At 38.9% G+C, this 23,652-nt stretch overlaps 2 protein-coding genes and 1 pseudogene across 2 annotated transcripts; 2 read left to right on the top strand and 1 right to left on the bottom strand.

Annotated features, from left to right (window-relative positions):
- The first annotated feature begins 153 nt into the window (after positions 1–153).
- Positions 154–1,652, top strand: LOC131318626 (uncharacterized; annotated as a pseudogene).
- A 531-nt stretch (positions 1,653–2,183) lies between these two features.
- Positions 2,184–4,771, bottom strand: LOC131318623 (uncharacterized). The gene is made up of 2 exons (XM_058348532.1): positions 4,402–4,771; positions 2,184–3,666 (listed from the first exon to the last, which is right to left on the bottom strand). Exons 1-2 carry the CDS (start codon positions 4,648–4,650, stop codon positions 3,001–3,003), a joined length of 915 nt encoding a protein of 304 aa, XP_058204515.1. The 5' UTR covers positions 4,651–4,771; the 3' UTR covers positions 2,184–3,000.
- A 5,768-nt stretch (positions 4,772–10,539) lies between these two features.
- On the top strand, positions 10,540–14,566 carry LOC131321060 (uncharacterized). Its single transcript, XM_058352076.1, has 2 exons — positions 10,540–13,397; positions 13,963–14,566. The coding sequence occupies exons 1-2, from the start codon at positions 10,540–10,542 to the stop codon at positions 13,967–13,969; spliced, it is 2,865 nt and encodes a 954-aa protein (XP_058208059.1). The 3' UTR covers positions 13,970–14,566.
- Positions 14,567–23,652: the final 9,086 nt, after the last annotated feature.

Genomic DNA, 23,652 nt, shown 5'->3' with positions numbered 1-23,652 from the left:
ACTACTGGTAATTTATCTGATCATTAATTTCAAAGTCTTAAAATTAATTGATGTAAAAATAAATTATCCAAGAGAGACGTTGAATAATTAATTGCGGGTGTATAGTTCCACTGTATATTTTAATCCTATTTAGTCGAAAGAAGAGACGTATACCTAATGCTTTCATATAACGTGCAATGGAGACCGGAAAGATGGTTGTTATCGTCGATGGCTCTGATTGTAGAAGTACGGTTGCGTAGCAAAGGATGTTTCCGCTCTGAGTTCTATAGAATGGAAATGGGACCAAATTGATCTAGATATATTTATTTATAGAGAGATCAAGAGAGAGAGATGGCGAATTTGTTCCACAAGCAGGCAAAGAATTACGCGGGGACTCGGCCGGGTTACCCAGAAGAGCTGTTTGAATTCATTGCCTCAGAGACTCCAAATCACGACCTTGTTTGGGATGTTGGCACCGGCAATGGCCAAGCCTCTAAATCCGTGAGCCCGCATCTCCTTCTCTCTCCCCATTTTTCAGGGTTAAAACTAATCGATTGAGAACCAAATTGTGAAGATAATAGCCGTTGACAGAGTTGGCAATATATACCACACGTCATGGTATTATAATGTAGGACCTACTTCGTGAAATTTTATATTCAATTCATGGTTAATCAGTCCCCAACTTCGGCACAACTATGTTTAGAATCGTCGTCTCACATGCATCAAACGGCTCTGAATGCAGTTGTGCCTGGAAGTGTGTTTTTAAATTTGTATTGTTTGCGTAGTCAGAAAGACCCACTAAAGACAACCGGAAATATAATAAAAGAAAAAAGTTAATTGAAAACTTGATATCATAGAAAATAGCCTTGCATATATTGTATGGACTAATAATGTTTTGCTCAAACCAAAAATTTGCAGCTAGCTAAGCTGTACAAGAATGTGGTAGCCACAGACACGAGCCAGAACCAACTTGACTATGCACCCAAGCTCCCCAACGTGCGATACCAATGCACCCCTCCAAAGTTCCAAACATCCCCCTGTCCGAGCTCAAATCTAGCGTGGCACCCCCGGGAACTGTCGACCTTGTCACCGTAGCCCAAGCCCTCCACTGGTTTAACCTACCCACCTTCTACCATCGAGTCAAATCGGTACTCAAAAAATCCCAAGGCGTCATCGCCGCGTGGTGCTACACCGTCCCTGAGGCCAAAGACAACATTCCGGTGGTCAATGACAAATTCGACGTTGTCTTCCGACAGTTTTACGCCGACTCCCAGCCTTATTGGGACCCAGCACGTAAGCTAGTGGAAGGCAAGTACAAGGGGATCGATTTCCCGTTCGAGCCAGTGGGCGATGGGGCTAACCACACTGGGCCGTTTGAGTTCACGACAGAAAGGGTGATGTATTTGGAGGGCTTTCTCACGTACATAAGGTCGTGGTCGGCTTATCAGACAGCGAAGGACAAGGGAGTTGAGCTATTGAGTGATGATGCGGTTGAGAGTTTCAAGAGAGCTTGGGGTGAAGATGGTGTTGATCAAAAGGTTGTCAAGGCCCCTGTTTATCTGAGGATTGGGAAAGTCGGAAATTCGGAGTAACTCGTGTGCATTTTGTTTTTCGTTGCATCAAATGTACACCATCAATTTACAATGTACTAGTAGAATAACATTGTTGCAGTATATTTTGGCATCACTTTTTCATATCATATCATATATTAAAACAAATTTTGTACATGTCATATTGAATTTGATGAAAACTCTTAGATTTAATAGAACTGAATTCTGCTAAAACAGAAAGCCAAATGCATACAAAACGGAGTTACATTATAAGTTTTTTCAGCTTATTGAAATTGAGTTTTTATTTTTTATTTTGGTGACGAAGGATCGCCCCATAGGAGGGCCACTAATTGGACCCGCCTATACAGCGTAAACCTCCGAACGACCGAGAAGCAACCACCACCCTGCCCCGCTAGGTAAATCGTTGTATCAACCTCGGAGAATGTCAACATGTACAGAACTTGTACACCCCAGGTACTAGCCCTAGTTCCACTAACGACAAGCTTGCCCACTAACTGGCAAACCAGGTGTGGAACACCCCAGGTAGAGAATGTCGCGTGCATGGAAAACACATCAGGCAAAGTTGCAAACTAGATGGTGATCTGAGCCGGATCATAGAAACTAACTACAACGCAGAAATAGCAGTAGAACAAATGCAGAACAGACGTCAGAGTGGTTATTGAAATTACACTACTAAGAGACAAATAATACTAGTAATTAAACACAAGCTCCACTCATCCCATCCAAAAAATTGAAACAGAGCTCTACGTAGAAACAACAACGAAAACCCCATACCCACCCGCAACTCCAGTCCACCTACAACAGACCGACAACGGAAACAACAAAACGCTGAACCACAGCCAGCACTAAAGTACGCCAATCCGCACAACACCCTCAAAACAAAACAAACACTTTCGACACAAGCATATTCCTGGAGAATAATAAACCGCTAGCCAAATCGCATATCAAGCAGCAGCCGACACAAGTATTTGCTGAGAAGTACCTTGAAGATGTATTACAGTCAGCTCTCGCCGTTACTGAGTGAGAACCCTGTATTTGTGACATGTAAGATTTTCCCAAGTATAGGCTTTATGTCGTGCACTGATATTACTAGAAATCGTGGTGATGGTGGTGCATCATATTACTGCTTCCTTTCTTTTTGTTGGTAAAATGACGACTTACCTGAATGTAGCTGTTGTCGTCTCCACACACAAAAATGAAGAGGAATTCGGGGTTTTTTCAGTACATGTCATCGTCTCATAGAGATTCGGACACATTCTAATGATATTATTGATCCCAATTGGCTAGTTTTGAACCTTCTAGCAGAATTCGATTAAAGTTGCATCAACAACAAGGTGATGATATTGCAACCATGTTATTCTAGTACATTGTAAATTGATGGTGCACTTTTTGACAACAAAGTTCAGATTCAACGAAAAACAAAATGCACACATGAGTCTCCACTCTCCTCTTACTCCAAGTTTCCAACTTTCCCAATTCTCAGATAAATAGGGGTCTTCACAACCCTTTGATCAACACCATCTTCACTCCAAGCACTCTTGAAACTCTCAACCACGTCATCTCTCAATAGCTCAACTCCTTTCTCCTTTGCCGTCTGATAAGCCGACCACGACCTTATGAACGTGAGAAAGCTCTCCAAATCCATCACCCAATCCGTCGTGAACTCAAATGGCCCCGTGTGGTTGGCCCCATCACCTACCGGCTCGAACGGGAAATCAATCCCTCTGTACTTGTCGTCCGTTAACTTACGGGCAGGGTTCCAGTAAGGCTGGGAGTCAGCGTAAAACTGTCGGAAAAGAGCGTCGAATTTCTCATTGGCCAAGGGAAATTTTTTGTTGGCCTCAGGGATGGTGTAGGTCCAGGCAGCGATGACGCCATGGGGTTTTTTGAGAACCTGTTTGACTTGCTGGTAGAAGGTGGGGAGGTCAAACCAGTGGAGGGCTGCGGCTATGGTGACAAGATCGACCGTTCCCGAGGGTGCCACACTGGATTCGAGCTCGGACATAGGTATGCTTGGAGGGGTGCATTGGTATCGCACGTTGGGGAGCTTGGGTGCGAAGTCAAGTTGCTCCTGGCTTGTGTCTGTGCCTACCACATTCTTGTACAACTTTGCTAGCTGCAAATTTTTGTTTTTGCAATATTATTAAGCCCCGTTCTGTTAAGATTCTTATTTTTCAAGTACTCATTTTCTCCTTAACGAGACAGGTTATTCTATCATAACACATCACATTAGTACAACAATACGAGGCTATTTTCTATGACATTACGTTTTCTTTGTAACTACCATTAATGAAATTCTATACAAAGTAACTGAAATATGGAGTAGATTGTTTGAAAACACGAGTAACCATTGGACAAAAGAATTAGCTGCATTGGGCTCCCGTTGTCTATAATCCTCAGTCCCCATCCAGTTTTCGGCATTTGTTGCCCCTCTCATACCCGCAAGGGGGATCTGGATCGTTTATTTTATAAAACTGGAAAAGAAGAATCTTCATGCCAAAAATCTGTTTTAATCGTCCATTAATAGCTATATGGACAAATTATACTAGTGCAGGAAAAAAATGGACTGCCACGGTTCCTTTTTTTTTTTGCACGTATGATTTGTTCATGTAGCTATCGAAGCCCGATCAATGATCTGGTCAATTATCTGGGCCCTGGATGAACTCAAAAAATGCTGAAAACTGGACGGAATTAGAGGATTGAGCCGAACGCTTCGAATGCCACTGCCTCCTGCTCTTAGATTATACTCCTATATTTCTTCCCACTAGGAGCATCCCCAAACAAACGGACAATCCGTCATTCTAAACACACAGAGAGAGAGAGAGAGAGAGAGAGAGAGAGAGAGGCTTACAGATTTAGCGGCTTGGCCACTGCCGGTGCCGGCATCCCAAACAAGGTCGTGATTTGGAGTCTTTGAGGCAATGAATTCAAACAGCTCTTCTGGGTAACTCGGCCGAGACTCTGCGTAATTCTTTGCCTGCCTGTGGAACAAATCCGCCATCTCTCTCTCTTTAGCCCTCTCTCTCTCTCTCTCTCTCTCTCTCTCAATATCTGGATCAATGGTTGGTCCCAATTCCAATTTTATAGAACGCAACCACATCTTTAAGGAGAATAAATTCTCTTTAAGGAGAAAATAAATTCTATCCGGACTAACCGGGACACCCCATTGTCCGGATGACCAATGCCCACCTACCACGTCGGTCCCCCACTTTTCTCTCGCATCTTCTCCTCTCCCTCCTACTGTTTATATATACAATAAAATGTGGTTAAAAAATAAGTGTTCCGATTTTCAAAGTGTTTGAATCGTTGCGGATGTCTTATTTTTTTTTATCATTTGATCCTAAAGGAACGTAATTGTTTTTGACTTTATGGCTCTCGTTAGTTAGTTCTTAGAGAGACAAGTGTGAACGCAATTTTTAGGGCTCTCGTTGAAAATTTTAGAGTCAAAAATTAATTATGAACTTTTAGGATAAAATGATCAGAAAAATAAGATTTTCGTATGGATTCAAATGGATTGAAAATTAGAACACTTCATTTTTTGAATATTTTATATAACTATATCTATCTAATAAAATATAGCAGTTTTTGTCTACATATACAAACCCAACACCCTCTACAACCTTTCAATAGATCATATCCGTTCAATTGAGAGCATACTTCCTAATATAAACATCCTAACTTTATGACTCGTAAATTTTTTCAATTGATTGCTTTTAGGTTGTTTCTTTAAATAACTTGATTATCTTTTTCAATTTAAATCAACTCAATAATTGATTTTTATCTAAAGTTGATTTCCTTACCTTCAATTCAATATTTGTTTCCTTTTATGGTATTTGGATGATCATTGATAATATCGTATACACGGATTATATGTTATTTTTCATATTATAAAATTGAAAATAGCGATAAGGGATCGAAAATAAAAACACTTTTTACGATAAAAATAAAAATTTGTGCTTAAAACGTATTGGGTATTGCTTTGTGCCCTAGTTTGAAAAATAAGACCACAGCCATCAAGGATCGATAACAGCCACTCTTTTTGGTCTAATTTTTGGGTGCCGGGTGTTCTGGTCTAATTTTTGGGGTGCCGGTGTTTACCAATTTTTCCCTCAATCGAAATCGATAGAAATTTCGGGAAACAAAGCCAACAACAAAAATAAGGGCGAATGCGGCCATGTCTCCACAAACGGATTTGAGGTTCCTTGCCGTATTTCAGGACTTCACCGGAAAAGAAATGGCGAATGAATCAAATGCTATTTTTTGGTGATGATGAATTGACTCGTAAAAGAAGACCGTCACCCGCCAATCTTCAAGAACGGAATCGACCCATCGATTGGGCGGAGTGGATTGATGGTTTAGTGAAGTGGGGTGGAACGGAAGAAAAATAACAAATGGACTTTGTTATTTTTCCAAGGTAGATTTACAATCAAAAAGGACGGATCCCCATCGAAAGTAAGAAAATTAAGTTAATTCTACTCCTACTCCTAGTTATAACCCGAATGGGTTAGTAGTGCCAAAAATTAAGACAAATAAAGATAGACTTTGATTTGTTGGAGAAGAATTACAATGAAGTCTTAAAAGACTATTTATAGAAAACAACAAACGTAGGAAATAACTTCCTAACTTCTCCACTAGTCTTCATTCAATCTTTTGCTTTCACTTGTCAAAATAACTTCCCACTTCCCTTCAAATGTGTAGGAGCATGACAAGTGTCCTTTTAACTTCCACATGTGTAGGAGCAAGCCAAGTGTCCTGCATGCAAATAATAATAAAAGGAATACTAATATTAGTTCTAATATTAATACGAATACTTAATAATAATAAAATAGGAAGCATTCTCATAATTGCCACCTTTCGGTCGATCATCGACAGGCGGTGAAATATGGTGTAAACAGCCGGGTGGGTACCACGTCACCCGGCTGACGTGGTATTCGAACAACACATCCGAATGGTTCAAAAATGTTTGGACGGCCTAGATTAAACCACTCTCTCTCATTTCATCCCAACTCTCTCTCTCGTGTTTCTCCCTCCAACTTTGAACTGTCCAAAACCGAAATGAACGATCTGAATTTATCAAATGGATACCATGTGGTAGCTGCCCGACACTGAAGGCACGGCTAGGGAATGTGTTTACACCATAATTTAGTATTTAGTATATTATAATCGATTGGGTCAGAATGTTACACGTGTCAACGCATTTTAGACCGATTGATATAATGCAAATGCAATATGAAGCCTGTTAAGGAAAATGGACTGATCAAACGGTTGATATTCGACTGGACACGTGTCAGAATTTTGTATCACATGCGGATCGTGAGTCAGACGGTTAATGCAAGCAGGCAGTTGAAATAATTACAACGTTGGAAACATGTGAGATCATGGAGAAGTAACCGCCTCATGCAGATAGTGGAGCAAGAATAGGGAGCATGGAGCCAACTAATTCAAATCGAAGGAGGGAAGTCCGTATGATTTGAATTTCAAGTCGACAACAGCCTATAAATACAAGAAAGGAAGATATTTAGAGCCCCCAATCAATCGCCCAAAGGCTTCTACTTTTATCTGTACTTTACATTTCTTGCTCTAGGAGTAGCTTGTAATTTAACCGTCTGTTCGATTGTGTTCTCATAGTCGATTTGACTTCTACACCGAGGGATAATAAAGTCCATTTTGTTGTTCTTCTTCCATCTCCATTCACTTCATTAAGTTTGCTTCCAGAGAAGTCCTGAAATACGGCAAGGAACCAAACTCCACCACCACAAACACCCACATTTCCAGCACACTTAGCAATCTCTAGTCGATTAGTCGACTATCAGTAAAATAGACAAACAATTTTGGCGCTAGAGGGAGGGCATCATTACTAAATCGGAAGTAATGGTGAAATCATATGTGAAAAGAAAACCTTAAAGGTTTTTGACATTTTACGTAATAGATAAACGGCCATTTGTTGGCCAATTGGAACAGTCAGGTTCCGGATCAAATGTAAAAATAATAATTTTCAAGCTTTGCATGATGGGCTTGAAAGCAATTTATTGTTCAAAAGAAGCCGGCCAATTGTTGGCCAACTGTTTGAGGGATTTGAACCATGTCTCTGCCTTTGACAAAAAGGTTCAAAAGAGGCATTGATTTGCCTCGTAAAGAATTTGTCTTTGCTTGCCATAAACATGGAGGCTTCGATAATCTTTTGTAAAAAAGGCCATTAGTGAAATTTGTCCCTAAATTGGAACAAATGTAACTGTTAATTTGGCCATTAATGTGCACAGAAAGTCTCGTTGGTAAGAAATAGTGCAGGAGACTATCATATGGCTTAATACGTTAATCCAATTTTGGATTAGTGTTAGCCTTTTTAATTCAAACATTAAATGGAGTGAAGACCTCATTCAGGTATGCATAAAGCCACTGTGATTGGCTGTGTTGCAATTGCTCCTCGACAGGCTACATGGCTTTGTTTGTTTCGAATATGAACCCAAATTAGAGGGTTCATTATAAACAAATGTAAGAGATGAAAAATTCTAGCCTAATACAGAGGCTACACTAATTTATGTGTTTAAAGAATGTCATCCAATAGGAAGATTAACCTTATTAAGTGGGACAATCTGTGAATTCTTGGCATCATTGAAAGGCTATACCCATGAGTCTTGGGGGGCAAAATTTGTCCCTCTTTTCGATGATGAATTTGGAGGGCAGAAATTCAACTTTGGATATATGGCAACAATTGGTTTGGTTGCTTGGTCTAGTCGACTTTGAACACTTTGCAGTCGATAATGGACATGTAGAGACTTGTAATTTTGGGCGCCACCTGTGTTCCTAAAGGCCTTCATAGTTTATGATTTTCAACTGTTTTAAAAAGAGGCCATGGTTCATCGTTGGCGACTGGAAAATTTTCAAAGGTCTTGCTGGCATCTATGTCTCCTTCATCCAGATTTTAGTAAGGATGATTGAAATGGATGATTGAAATGAGAATTAGCCCTCTTTTGATATCGAGTTTGCAAGGGGGGCAAACTCATCTTTAGAAGAGCCAATTAGGGGCTCGAAAATTTGAAACTCAAGCAAGTCGAATCATGAAAATAGTCATTCGACTAGAGTTTTTCAATTTAGACCATAGATGGTCGACGTAGAAAATGATCCTCCCATTCCTCCGTACTGGTTAAGAAGAGTAATGGTGAAAATTTAACCATGGAGAATGTTTTCAGCCAAACATGGCTATAAATACTCTGCGTATTGATTTCTGTCGATCAATATACATTTTTGGAGGACACGGAAAATTAGTTTTTGATGGAGTTGGCTAATAGATGTTGGTATTTGGTATTAATGCATATATATAGTAGCCAACGTGTGAAGCCAAATGATGCCTATTAATTGGCTGTTGTTTGTGACTTTAAAGTTCATTATTGTGGGGATTAGGCAAGGCTCATGGCATATGCGTAGTGCTCTGATCGACTAACCATGTTTTGACGTTCCCGGTTTCCTTCCTGTAGGAATCAAAGCCTAAGGGAAACTAATCGACTGAGGCATGCCACCATTCGACGGTGGTTATTAAGCCTTGAAGGCTTTATTGTACTAGTTGAAAAGTGAAAATGTTGTGTAAAAATTTATCTCAAACTCTTCGAAAGTTGGCGGGGCATAAATGTTTTCACTATAAAAGGTTATTACTTGCTTTTGGCCCTTACTCTTGTTTCAACTTTGTTTTCCGAAATCTCGGATGAATTCAATAGAGGGAACGTTTGTCGTTTGCTACGCGCGTGTTTTGGCCTTTTCTTTATTGAAAGAATCTCAACTCCCATAATTTGATCAAGGGGAATGTTTGTCGTTTGCTACGCGCGTGTTTTGGCCTTTTCTTTATCAAATGTTGGGGGAGAAATTAAGTAAACAAATGCTTGTACTTGATTAAGGCTCATGGCATAAATCCTTTTATCGATATGCCATTCGTAGAGTTTTGATATATAGGCCTTTATTCGATAGGCCACGTATGTCCAACATGATCTGTTTCTGGTATCAATTGATTGCCCAATTGAGTTGGAGGGCATAAATGTTTACACCATAAAGAGTTATTACCCGTCGATATCGACAGAGGGGTGATTTAAAACTAGTGAAATTATTCACTTGGGTTACGTTAGCTCTTCACCCAAATGAATAAGGGGGGCATTGTTTACACCATATTTCACCGCCTGTCGATGATCGACCGAAAGGTGGCAATTATGAGAATGCTTCCTATTTTATTATTATTAAGTATTCGTATTAATATTAGAACTAATATTAGTATTCCTTTTATTATTATTTGCATGCAGGACACTTGGCTTGCTCCTACACATGTGGAAGTTAAAAGGACACTTGTCATGCTCCTACACATTTGAAGGGAAGTGGGAAGTTATTTTGACAAGTGAAAGCAAAAGATTGAATGAAGACTAGTGGAGAAGTTAGGAAGTTATTTCCTACGTTTGTTGTTTTCTATAAATAGTCTTTTAAGACTTCATTGTAATTCCTCTCCAACAAATCAAAGTCTATCTTTATTTGTCTTAATTTTTGGCACTACTAACCCATTCGGGTTATAACTAGGAGTAGGAGTAGAATTAACTTAATTTTCTTACTTTCGATGGGGATCCGTCCTTTTTGATTGTAAATCTACCTTGGAAAAATAACAAAGTCCATTTGTTATTTTTCTTCCGTTCCACCCCACTTCACTAAACCATCAATCCACTCCGCCCAATCGATGGGTCGATTCCGTTCTTGAAGATTGGCGGGTGACGGTCTTCTTTTACGAGTCAATTCATCATCACCAAAAAATAGCATTTGATTCATTCGCCATTTCTTTTCCGGTGAAGTCCTGAAATACGGCAAGGAACCTCAAATCCGTTTGTGGAGACATGGCCGCATTCGCCCTTATTTTTGTTGTTGGCTTTGTTTCCCGAAATTTCTATCGATTTCGATTGAGGGAAAAATTGGTAAACAATTTTGGCGCTAGAAGGAGGGCATCATTACTAATTTGGAAGTAATGGCACCAGCGACAAGGAAACAAGGCGACCGACCTGCAGAGCCTCAGAATGAAGGCCTAGAAAGCCAAACTGACGTGGCGCATCCTGAACAAAGGGTGCCAGAAAATAGCCAAGGAAATGGCTTGAGCGCACCAACAAATATACAGGGCCTTTCCAGGCAGTTGGCACAAGTTTTGTCTAACCCAGAAGACGAAGCGGCACAGGAATTGATTACCCTATTGAGAAGGGTAATTACGCCCCCATCTGTCATAGATGTGGATGCACATGGTGTAGTACATGAGCAACTGCAAACTGGAGATCTGCCTAGACAGTCACCTCAACAGGTATATACAAATCCAGCATTCGATTCAAATATGAATGTGCACAGTCGACCGTTTGTTGAAGCAACTGCTCTACGGTCCACAATCAAGCCAACTAGTTTTTACCAGAGTGTCCCATCTATATATGAAGTTGGTAACAGTAGTGGAAATGGTCAGAATCATGGTTTAAATTCTAGTCAAAGTCCTCAGGCTGGTTTCACAGGAGTCCATGTCATGAATAATGGTCAACACATATACAATGCCGCACAAACTCTGCCAAATCATGGCAGTTATACTTATCATACTATGCCAGTAGGACCGAATAATGGAAATAGTGGTCAGTACGTTCACAATGTGCCAAACATTGGCAATGGGAACGGTCAGAATGGCCCTCTTGCACAACCTTATGTACCAAATGTCCTTAGAGCCCCAGATCCCATGAATATTAATAGAGCACAAATATTAGAAGTCATCCAAGATGTGTACGGACCAGGGCTACGCAGGGTGGAAAAACCCATGTTTAGAAAGCCTTACCCACATTGGGTTGACAATGTTCCTTTGCCAAGAGGGTATAAATTGCCTGAGCTTTCACTTTTTAGTGGTACAGAAAATCAGTCGACAATTGAACATGTAGGACGGTTTTGTCTACAGTTAGGAGAACTTGGCTCTGATGATGTTTTTAAGTTAAAATTATTCCCACATTCATTAACTAAAACAGCATTCACATGGTTCATAAGCCTGCCTGCAAATTCTATCCATACGTGGCAAGATATGGAAGAACAATTTCATGCTCAATATTTTAGACATGAACCAGAGGTCTCAATTGCCGACTTGGCTAAGTTAAAGCAGAAGCCAAATGAAACGGCAGAACAGTTTTTAACTAGATTTAAGAGATTAAGAAACCAATGTCATTGTAATGTGCCAGAGACCGAGATAGTTCGAATAGCTCAAGATGGTCTCGAGTTTAATTTTAAAAAGCAGTTCAATGGATCTAATTTCAAAGATCTGTTTGAGCTCTCCATGAGGGCATCTCAGTTTGAAGCTATTTTACAAGAAGAAGAGCTTTTGAGGAACACGTCTCTAGGAACATATTACCAAGATGTGGAAGGTGATATTGAGATTGATGTAGCGCAAGTCATTGGAAAGACCCCTATAATTTGTGACACTTTGGTTAAAACAGAAAAACCAATGAATATGCCTTCATCTCAACCCAATAGGCGTGGGGGGCAAGCAAATTATAGACAATATTCGTTTGATTTGGCACAAGCTGACCAAATATTTGATGAATTGTTGAAACAAAAATTTGTTACTTTGAGTCCTGGGCATATTATTCCTTCTGATAAGGATAGAAAAGGAAAAGAATATTGTAAATGGCACAATTCATTTAGGCATAATACTAACAACTGTGTTACATTCCGAAATTGTGTGCAGGACTTGATCCAGAAGGGACTGTTGCAGTATGCTAAAGGCGACAAGGATCCCATGGGAATTGAATCCAATCCTTTTCCCAAGATTGAAGTGAACATGGTGACGGCCGGCCTAGCCAAAAGGCTAGGTTCCAATGTGACGAAACAAAAGCAGGGGGAGGAGGATCACATGCAGACTGAAGAAGAGTCAGCAAAGTCTCATACCTCTAGATTCCCAAACGACTACCTCTGCATTAGGTGTGGGCATGAAGTCCAGTATGGGGAAGCAATTATAGCAGAAAAAGATCAGAGAAGTGCATTCTCCAAGTCCGGACTGAGGTTCAACACAATGGGAGGAAATGACCTTCAAATTTATGTGGGAGCCAAACTGATTTATGAAGGTATAGATCCGGGGCTCTTTAACAGAATAGAGTCAGAGCATTGCTATGGGCCAGATGATGGACCATTTTTATTCAGGGGACATCCAGTCGTGCCTGCAAGGCCTGGGGTGCCTTCTTGCCAAGATCTTGAGGCGGCGGGGTACCAATTTCCTAATCAGAGGAGATACCCTAGTCAAAGGGGTGTTGGTTTCAGAAGAGATACTGGACCACGAGGTAGAGGACCTTATGGACGTGGATGGCACCAACCTAGGATGGTAATGCCACCCAATAATGATCACGAGGAATGGAGCACGCTTAGCCATCCAAAGTTCCCAGCAGAGGGTTGGTACACTAAGGTATCCAGTTCACAGAAAAGAAGGCTTCAAAGGAAGTTTGCAGCCAGGGCTTATGGTGACCCATGGGACCATGTGTTCGAACCAAGAGAGAGATTGGAACCATCAAAGGTTCCAAACATGGTATGGACCCGGGATCAAGGAGAAACTAGTGGCCCAAAGCAGATAATTCAAAAGCATGGGGGGCAAGAGAGTAGTGCTACAGATCCTCCCCAGTCGACTGCCCAACTGAAGGGTAAAAAAGAATTGAAGCAGAGCTTAAAGAAGAAAATGGAGGAATTCCAGAAGCTCATGGAGGCAGATGATGATGATGATCTCTTTGACGAAGGGTCAGAACAGGAAGACCTGATCAAAGATGCGTCACCGTCTCCACAGAGATCTGCAACATTTGGAGAAAGCCTGGCCGCAATCCAATTCGGGTCAGTACCTATAAACTACCAGTGTAATATGATTTTAGTTCTGCCTAAGCAGTTTAAGGCAAAACCAAATCAGCCAATGAATTTGGCAGGCGATGTTGAGGATAATACCCAATCGATTGTAAAAATAATGGACAAAGAGAAGCATCCTCAGTCACAGCCCATTAATGTTGAGACGGATAAACATGGAAACAGTGTTGTAGTTCTTAGAACACCTGATGATGCCTCAATAAGGCATTTAAGACCACTGTATATTAAACTGCATATGAATGGCCAACCTATCTCGAAAGTGTTGGTCGACAATGGGGCAGTAGTTAATATTTTACCTGCTCGAATGCTCAAAGTTTTGAACAAAACCAATGATGACCTGATCCCAACAGAGGTTACAGTTGGCAATTTCGCTGGAGGGTGTTCTCCTGCTAAGGGGGTCATATCCTTACAACTACAGATTGGAAATAGGAAGATGAATGCAACGTTTTTCGTAATCGATTCTTCATCTAATTACAATGCCTTACTAGGCAGAGATTGGATCCATATAAATAGTTGTGTGCCGTCTTCTTTGCATCAGGCCTTGATCTTTCTAAAGCAAGAAGAAGCAGCGGGAATGGAGGTCTTTTGGGCAGACCGACATCCATTCAAAGCAGAGACTAACAACGTAGAAGCAGATCTCTACAACGAACATTTGTGGCCAACAAGAATAGAAGACTCAGAAGTCAGATCTAATCAAGTTGGAGTAACTGAGAGCCAATTCCTCAAATACATCAAGGAAGGGTTCCAGGAGCTGAGCAAAGATTTTATCAGGCCTAACATTATTTCAAGGCCTGCCAAGATTGATCAACAAGTTTTTAATGTTTAGAAACCTATTGAACACAGGGTGTGAAGATTTGGCTACTGTGAAAGCCACTTTTAAAAGGTTGTTTTCTTTTCTTGTTGACAGAAAATTGCAGGCAGATGAGCCTATTTCTTGTAATTGGGCTGAGTGTGTTTTTGATGATAGCCCTCTAAACATGAAAGAGTTAGGATTAGCAGACCTGAAACCAGCACCAGCTAAGCTAGATGATGACGGGGCCCAAGTAAAGGATCCCACAGAAGAAGTCAACTTGGGAACTCCAGAAGATCCTAAGATCACATATGTAAATGCTGCTTTGCCTATTGAAATAAAGGAAAAGTTTAAGTACTTGTTGCGTAAATTTAAAGATTGTTTTGCTTGGAGTTATGATGAAATGCCAGGTTTAGATAGGTCTTTAGTTGAACACAAAATACCTATAAAGGAGAACTACGTACCTTTTAAACAGGCACCAAGGAGAATGAAGGATGATGTCTTACCTCAAGTCAAAAAAGAAATGGAACGTTTATTTGAGGCAAAGTTTATTCGACCGGTCAAGTATGTTGAATGGGTCTCAAATGTTGTCCCAGTATTAAAGAAAAATGGGAAAGTTAGAGTATGCGTTGATTTTAGAGATCTTAATACCGCATCACCAAAGGATCAATATCCAATGCCTGTTGCTGATTTGCTAGTCGATGCAACAGTAGGGTACCAAATGCTGTCCTTCATGGATGGTAATGCTGGTTATAATCAAATATATATAGCTGAAGAAGATACGCATAAAACAGCGTTTAGATGTCCTGGATACATAGGGACGTTTGAATGGGTGGTCATGGCTTTCGGATTGAAAAATGCAGGTGCAACTTATCAAAGAGTTATGAATTTAATTTTCCATGATTTTTTGCATAAATTCTTGGAAGTTTATATAGACGATGTAGTTGTAAAATCAAATTCAGTTGACGAGCACCTACATCATCTTGAACAGACTCTGGAAAGGATGAGGCGTTACAATCTGAAAATGAATCCTTTGAAATGTGCATTTGGTGTCACCGCAGGAAACTTTTTAGGATTCTTGGTGCATCAAAAAGGGATTGAGATTGATAAAACTAAAGCTGATGCTATTTTGAAAGCACAGGCACCAACCAATAAAGAAGAACTTCAGCAGTTCTTGGGAAAGATTAATTTCCTTCGAAGATTTATTGCCAATCTATCTGGAAAGACAATGGCATTCTCCCCATTATTAAAATTGAAGTCAGAAAAAGATTTCAGATGGGAACAAGAGCATCAGAAAGCTTTTGATACTTTAAAGCAATCTTTGGTGACACCTCCTGTTCTGATGCCTCCAATAAATGGAAAACCATTGAAGTTGTACATATCAGCAACGCACCATTCGATTGCAAGTCTGTTAGCTCAGGATAATGAACAAGGCCGAGAGCAATCAATTTACTACCTAAGTAGAAGGTTAAATGATTGTGAAAGTAGGTATTCATGTGTGGAAAAGATTTGTTTGGCATTATATTTTTCAGCAATTAAATTAAGGCATTACCTTTTGCCAGCTAGAGTAATGATCATTTCCCAAACAGATATAATAAAATATATCCTGTCTAGACCCATTTTGAGAGGGAGACAGGGGAAATGGATTTTAGCGCTAGTAGAGTATGACTTTGAATATGTGCCTCAAAAGGCAGTAAAAGGACAAGCTTTGGCAGATTTCTTAGCTGAGCATCCAAATCTACCTTTGGAAGAGGATACTTTTGAGGTACATCTTTTGGAGCTTAAACCTTGGCAACTGTCTTTTGATGGTTCAAAAACAGATAATGGAGTTGGGGCAGGTGTTGTTCTGACATCTCCAAAAGGAGAAATGTTTCAATTTTCTTTTCAACTCGATGAAAGTAGAATACTAACAAATATTCAGCATAACTACGGCATGTTTGCAATGCCTCATCTGACCGAAGGGGGTTCTCCAGTTTAGGTTTTATTTGAGGGAAGTATGCATATAACCAAGCTTGAAAGATCCAGAAAGGACCACCACAAGAGTCCGCTATCTTTTTATCAACAAAGGTAAAAAGGCCTTTATACAGAGATCCTAAAACAAAAGGGGCAAGGGCCAACCTCTTTACTTGGGCCATACAAACGGCTAGGTTAAGGTATTCTTTGGTAACCCTAAGCCCAGGGACTGCCATAAGAAATCGACAAATCCAGAAAAGGTAAAATGCAACCTTCTCATGAAAGCAAGGCGCTGAAGCTTTGGCTTTAAAGTGAGTCTTAAGCCATTTCGAATAGCTAACCCCAGACGATGGAACAACAAATGGGGGATCATATGGATCAGGAGAAAGCAGAGCATTTACCTCACGGCCTAACGAAGGAAGGCCAGTTAAATGAGAGATATCCAGGACTGTCGGAGATAGCAAGCCACAATGAAGAATTAGGGTATTGGATGATTTGGACCAAAAACACGCTGCAGCAGCCAAGAGTTCAGAATTCATGTCCAAGGGATATTGTGAGAGCTCAATTGTCTCACGGATTCCCATTGTTTTCCAATCCTCGAAAAGGAACTTCATCATGCGCCTTACCCAATCTACCCATCCCATTTCAACGGTGTAAGGCCAAGAACGAAGGCAGGTGTTCTTACCCCAGCCTAACCATTCCAGCGACGGAAGCTGAAGGAGAAGTGGATCACGTTCCCCCACTGGGTAGACTTCTGGAAAGCCATCCGGGAGAACTGATGAAAAAATTGGACCCAATATGCAGTGAGAACTGACATTATCGTCAGGAATCAGAACTTGAGTCTTCTGGTTTTGGCCAATCCCGTTTCGGTACGATTCAGGGAATCGGAAGGAATCCTCCGTCACTGACTCGGTGGCCGGATCTTCAACTGGGTCGCTGACGATCTGTAGTTTGGATTTCGGTGCCATTTGGGTTCGGAAGCTGTTCTAGGGTTCGAGAGCTGTTTCAACGTTCTGTGAGAAAAAGCACGATTCGTGCCCTAAATTTGAAGTACTCTGCCTTATATAGGTGGTGATTTGCTAAGCGAAATATTTACCAAAGTTAATATTTAACTCAGGTAAATAGGGGGGCATTGTTTACACCATAATTTAGTATTTAGTATATTATAATCGATTGGGTCAGAATGTTACACGTGTCAACGCATTTTAGACCGATTGATATAATGCAAATGCAATATGAAGCCTGTTAAGGAAAATGGACTGATCAAACGGTTGATATTCGACTGGACACGTGTCAGAATTTTGTATCACATGCGGATCGTGAGTCAGACGGTTAATGCAAGCAGGCAGTTGAAATAATTACAACGTTGGAAACATGTGAGATCATGGAGAAGTAACCGCCTCATGCAGATAGTGGAGCAAGAATAGGGAGCATGGAGCCAACTAATTCAAATCGAAGGAGGGAAGTCCGTATGATTTGAATTTCAAGTCGACAACAGCCTATAAATACAAGAAAGGAAGATATTTAGAGCCCCCAATCAATCGCCCAAAGGCTTCTACTTTTATCTGTACTTTACATTTCTTGCTCTAGGAGTAGCTTGTAATTTAACCGTCTGTTCGATTGTGTTCTCATAGTCGATTTGACTTCTACACCGAGGGATAATAAAGTCCATTTTGTTGTTCTTCTTCCATCTCCATTCACTTCATTAAGTTTGCTTCCAGAGAAGTCCTGAAATACGGCAAGGAACCAAACTCCACCACCACAAACACCCACATTTCCAGCACACTTAGCAATCTCTAGTCGATTAGTCGACTATCAGTAAAATAGACAAACAGAATGCCTAGGGAATACGTCAATTGGTATACGTCTTCATCCAAGAAGGTTCCTTTGTGTCCCATGACTCACGTAATGATTAATTCTGCTTGTGAAACAACTACCCTTTTGTTAGATTAATGGAAGACTAATGTGAAACAACTAGATACGTTGCGTAAATTAGTTCTTATCTAGTCAATTGATATACGTCTTCATCCAAGAAGGTTCCTCTGTGTCCTATGAATCACGTAATGATTAATTCTGCTTGTGAAACAACTACCCTTTTGTTAGTTTATTGAAGAGCATCTCCAATGGAAAATGTCAAACATGACGTGGACGGTGCAATAGTTATTTTTGGCATCAACTCACCTTCCAACCCATCCGTCTTCACTCATGTCAAAGCTGATGTGGCTTTGGCATAAACTTCCTGCAAGCCAATTTTGACAACTACCATCTCCCATACCAAATTTCAAAAAGTAACCGTTAGAAGGTAAAAAACTATTGTTAGAAAGTTGAAAACTTCTCTGTACTGCTTGTTTGAGTTTTTTTTTCTTTTTAAATAAATATAATTTGGCATAAGGATTAGAGAGTAGGTTTTAATGTCAAATTTGAGATGTCAAAATGCCACATAAGCCTTCAAAAAAAATTTGACAACACTAATTTGACACCTCATGTTGGAGATGCTCTAATGTGACCACCCACATTGTTTATTTTGCTTTAATTTATGCACTGAGATTATATATCTCGTAAACAACATCACACGATTCTTCGGTAGTATTCAATAATTACTCTACACGCTACTTGCATATGACATAGGAACAATTACTGTGTTCTATCACGATCGGTATAATGATACCATTCTAAGCTCTTTTAATCTATAGTTTTTAATATATAATTAAGTTGGTATTCCCCTAGTAATTTTTGTACACTTCGACAACCCTAGGACTCTAAAGTTAATGATAAGATTAATTAGCAGTAGTTTTTGACATTTTATTTTTAGGCTATGAAAGTACGAAAATTATTAAGTAGTCCCGGAGTATAGAATAGTGTCTGTGCTCTCTATCACATAAAATGCTGGATCCACATGTTATTTGTGAATTCACCTTGTTGGCTCCACATGTTATGTGAAAGGAAGTACAGACACTATATATTCCGTATTCCGAGACTACTGAATAATGACTCAATTGACAAGTCTTAGGTGCTATAAACTCCTTGAGATCATGAATTGCTCATAAGGAGCTTTGTTCTGAATTTGATTAGGACTCCGCAAGTGCGTGGTGTGATTGGTCCCCAATAGTAGTTGAGTTGCGCGTAAAATGGCCTGAATACCTGAGTTATTAAAAAAAAAAATGGTTTCACCATGTCAGATAGATGACGTGTGCTGGGTGCACTGAACTTACGTTGTTGGTACAATATAGTACCATGTCATGGATTGCGGAAGTTTGGCCGTCGTTCTTTGACCAAAGGCGAGTTGATCAAATTGGTTACTTGCTTAAAAAATGTTTTTGAGAACTTGTGGTTATGTTTTCAATTGTTTAAAATTGTAAAGAATAGTACTACTAGGCTACTAGCTACTAGTTAGGTGACGTTTTGCTAAAGTTTTTTGAGTTGTTTCTTGTTTGGTTTTTTTCAAAAAATATTAGCGTTAGTTAATTTTGCGCCTCATTTTTTTTTTGATTTTTCCATGTTTTTTGTCAAACCGAATTGAAAAAGTAAAAAATTATTACTTTTACCCAAATATTTTTTGAAATATCCAAGATATATAAAGCCGGCTTTTGGAGGTTTCTGAGCTTTTTATTTTCAAAAATATTTGGGTAAAAATCATAATTTTTAACTTTTCCACTTTGTCTTGCTTAGATGAATAGGAAAAAAAAATGAGACACAAAACTAAAAAATGCGAATTTACCTTAGAGTGTAATATTGTATTAAAAAAATCGGGATAATGCTATAGTGTCTATCCTTACGGTGTCTTCATTATGTCTTTTGTGGTTTCGATTACGCCTTTTGTGATTTTCGATTATGCCATGTGTGGTTCCATGTTATGTCATGTGTGAGTCTATGTGTTGTATAATATGAAACCACGCATGGCATAACTGAAAGGGCAAAGTTCATTTTGACCCCCCGTGGATGTGGTTATCGCTATGTGCGAATACCTACCTGTGCTTTCAAAAAGGGTTCAACGCTAACAACGTTAACAAAAACAATGAAATGTCTAAAATGCCCTTGTACATATAGCTATACACACTACGTAAAAATTGAATGACTGATACAGAGAGAGCGGGGGGGGGGGGGGGTGGGGGAAAGGGGTGACTTAGGGCTTCCCCTCCTCCATCTGTCGATCAACAAAGGCGGCGACGACGAGAATCGAGATTTATGCTTCACTGCGGAAAGATGCTTCCCCTCCCCCCCCCCCCCCCCCCCCCATTTTCACTAATGCCCCTCCCTCTCCCTTCTTTCTTTTCAGTATGCGTCTTTTATTTCTTCCTCTTTATTTCCTTTTCTTTCTTTCAAGTTTGAATTTTCTTTCCTTTTTTTTTTCTCTTTATTTCCTTTTATTTCTTTCCGGTTTGGATCTCTTTTTTTCGTTTTTTAATTTTCAATTATTTTCTTTATTTGTTTTTTTTTCCATTTACCTCTCTTCTTCTTTTTTTGGTTCACTCAAATTCTATTTTCAATTAAACTTGACTTTATACGTAATAAGTTTATATTATTTTAATTAATTAATTAATTTGTCTTAACAATAAATAATAAAAATAACTTCTAATGAACAATAATAAATTTAAACGAAATTTTATTTTATTATAATTGAGTACATATTATCAAAATATGAAAATACATAAAAACACAAATTCTAATCAATATTTCCTCCAAATGTTGCTCCCGGCGCGCTTATACCCATTTTATGTAGGCTAGTATGCATGTATACCTAGAAAATCTAGGAAAGACTAATTGTAAGATAATTAATAGGTTCAAATCTATTTCTAGGCTTTGTAAAGTAACTGAGAGGGAAAAAAAATGTTTCAATTGATCATGTTTATCCGACTATTTTTTTTCCCTTTTTTTGTCCTTTATAGATTAAAAAATATAGTTACAAAAATAAGTGTTCCAATTTTCAATCCGTTTGAATTGGTGCAAAGATGTTATTTTTCTGATCATTTCATCCTAAATGGTCGTAATAAATTTTTCGTTCTAAGGTCTTTCAATGGGCACCCTAAGAGAACTCTAAAACTAAATGAGGAATCATAGGTGCTCGTTGAAAAGCCTTAGAGCCAAAAATTTACTACGACCATTTAGGATGAAATGGTCAGAAAAACAACATCTTTGTACTGGTTCAAACGGATTCAAATGTGAAACACTTATTATACTTAATAAATTTAAACAAAATTTGTTTCCTTTCCCGTTATCCCATTTTAAACAAAATTTGAAGCACTTATTGAAACACTTATTCGATACATATAGTTAAAAAAATAAGTGTTCCAATTTTCAATCCGTTTGAACCGGTGCAAAAATGTTATTTTTCTGATTATTTTATTGTAAATGGTTGTAGTAAATTTTTGACTCTAAGGTCTTTCAATGGGCACCCTAAGAGTTATTTTTAGAGCTCTCTTAGGGTGCCCATTGAAAGGCCTTAGGGTGCTCGTTGAAAGGCCTTAAAGCCAAAAATTTACTATGACCATTTATGATGAAATGATCAGAAAAATAACATCTTTATACCGGTTCAAACGGATTAAAAATTGAAATACTTAATTTTTTACACCGTTTATATATTAAAATATATAGTTAAAAATTAATCCATTTGAATCCGACTGTTTAATGAATACAATTATTTTTCTAATGAATCCGACTGTCTTTTTTTTTCTTTTTTTCCCTATATATATTACAAAAAAATAATTAAAAAAATAAGTGTTTCAATTTTCAATCCGTTTGAACTGGTGCAAATATGTTATTTTTTTAATCATTTCATCATAAATGGTCGTAATAAATTTTTGGCTCCAAGACCTTTCAATAAACACCCTAAAAGAGTCTTGAAACTAAATAATGAATTTTAGGGTGATCGTTGAAAGGCCTTAGAGCAAAAAATTCATTATGACCATTTAGAATAAAATGATAAAAAAAATATGATCTTCGTTCCGATTTAATTGAATTAAAAATTAGTTAATATAGAAAGGGTTAGAAATTAGTAAATAAATTAAATAAAAGAAATTAAATAAAGAAAGAAATTAAAAGGGCGGAACAGAAAGGGTTGGGTGTGGTGTCAGAGGTGGGAAAAGCAATTTACTTCGCTACGCTAGAAAGGTGAAGGCTAGGGTTTCCTCCATCTCGATCTTCCAGTATTCGATCACGTTTCGTTTGGCCCCCTTTTACTGTGAGTGGGATTTTAGTAGAGTCGAATTACAATTTTATAAGAGAGAAAACAAGGGTGATTGGAACGTGGTGGAACCTAAATGATCTTCGGTGGAAGAGATGGAAGAGAGGATAGCCAAGCACTCGCACTGCCTCTGTAGGGTGGCGAGCCATCTTTGTGCACCAAAGCCCATGCCACAGCTGAGTAGTGCCCGGCACTGATGGTGGACTACACTCTCATCATATTTTGTATGTTCAACCCACGTTACCTGCTATTAATTTCTAGAATTAGCACCTGCTTCTGGATTCTAGTTTGTAATAGTTAATATGCTATCAAGGATTTGCTACACTGTCAATTACTAGTACTTGACATGGTCAAAAACAGAGAGAGAGAGAGAGAGAGAGAGAGAGAGAGAGGATAGAACTGGGTCTGTAGGTGGAGAAGAGAGAGTGTGGGTTTTGTTAGACATTTGAGGGTAAAATGGACATAAATATGTGCCTCACACGCTCATCAGTCGCGTGTTTCACGGCTTATTGACAGTTTTCGTCCCCAAAGTATTACTCACTCGTTTTAGTCCCCAACCTACCAATTACGTGAAATTGGTACTCAATGTTTCAATTTTGTGTTTAAAAGGTCCCCACCGTTAAATGTTAGCATCTTTCCGTCAAAATGATTGAAAAAATTACAAATATCACCCTTAAGATTTATAACTACATATTAGTTAAGCCCCTAACCTATTTCTATAAAGTTTATTCAATTTTTTTTCCTATTTGTTTGTTTTGAGTCCTTTTGTTTATTATTAATTCATCTCGACCAGAGGAACCCAAAAACTAAAAATTGTTATGGAAAGTAATTTTTTTGAATAAATTATGACAATAATCTAAAAAAAAATTGTCTGTTCCAGCCACCACTTACCTCCACCGCTCATAAATCACTTACCGCCGCAAATCATCCACCGCCTTTGCCACTTCAACCTGTACCATCACCACCCATTCAAGTCACCACCTCATAGAATCCATAACCGTCAAAATTTGACTCCCCCATTATCGCTTACGTTCCGGCCCCCTCTCCCTCATTCATTGCTCTATCTTTATGCATATATTGGTCATTCACCTTATTTTTCCGGTGGTATATACGTAGATATATAAAAGGAATTAGAAAGTAAATAAACATACATACGAGGATAAAAAAAGAACGTATATATATTAAGGCCTGTTTTCGAGAAATCAAAAAGCTGGATTACTTTTTTTTTTTATTCAATTTTTTTTCATTTTTAGTTTTGCATCCATTTTCGTGGATTATTTATTTATATCGACAAGAGGAATTTA

This window comes from Rhododendron vialii, chromosome 3a (assembly GCF_030253575.1).
Source record: "Rhododendron vialii isolate Sample 1 chromosome 3a, ASM3025357v1".
Lineage (NCBI taxonomy): Eukaryota > Viridiplantae > Streptophyta > Magnoliopsida > Ericales > Ericaceae > Rhododendron > Rhododendron vialii.
Note: the sequence above shows the minus strand (reverse complement) of the source record. Positions and strands in the feature narration are given on the sequence as shown.

Coding starts and splice junctions, on each gene's coding strand:
- LOC131318623 (XM_058348532.1), bottom strand. CDS start 4,650: ATGTGGTTGCGTTCTATAAAATTGGAATTGGGACCAACCATTGATCCA. Junction 3,667..4,401: donor GTGGCCAAGCCGCTAAATCT/GTAAGCCTCTCT, acceptor AAAAATTTGCAG/CTAGCAAAGTTGTACAAGAA.
- LOC131321060 (XM_058352076.1), top strand. CDS start 10,540: ATGGCACCAGCGACAAGGAAACAAGGCGACCGACCTGCAGAGCCTCAG.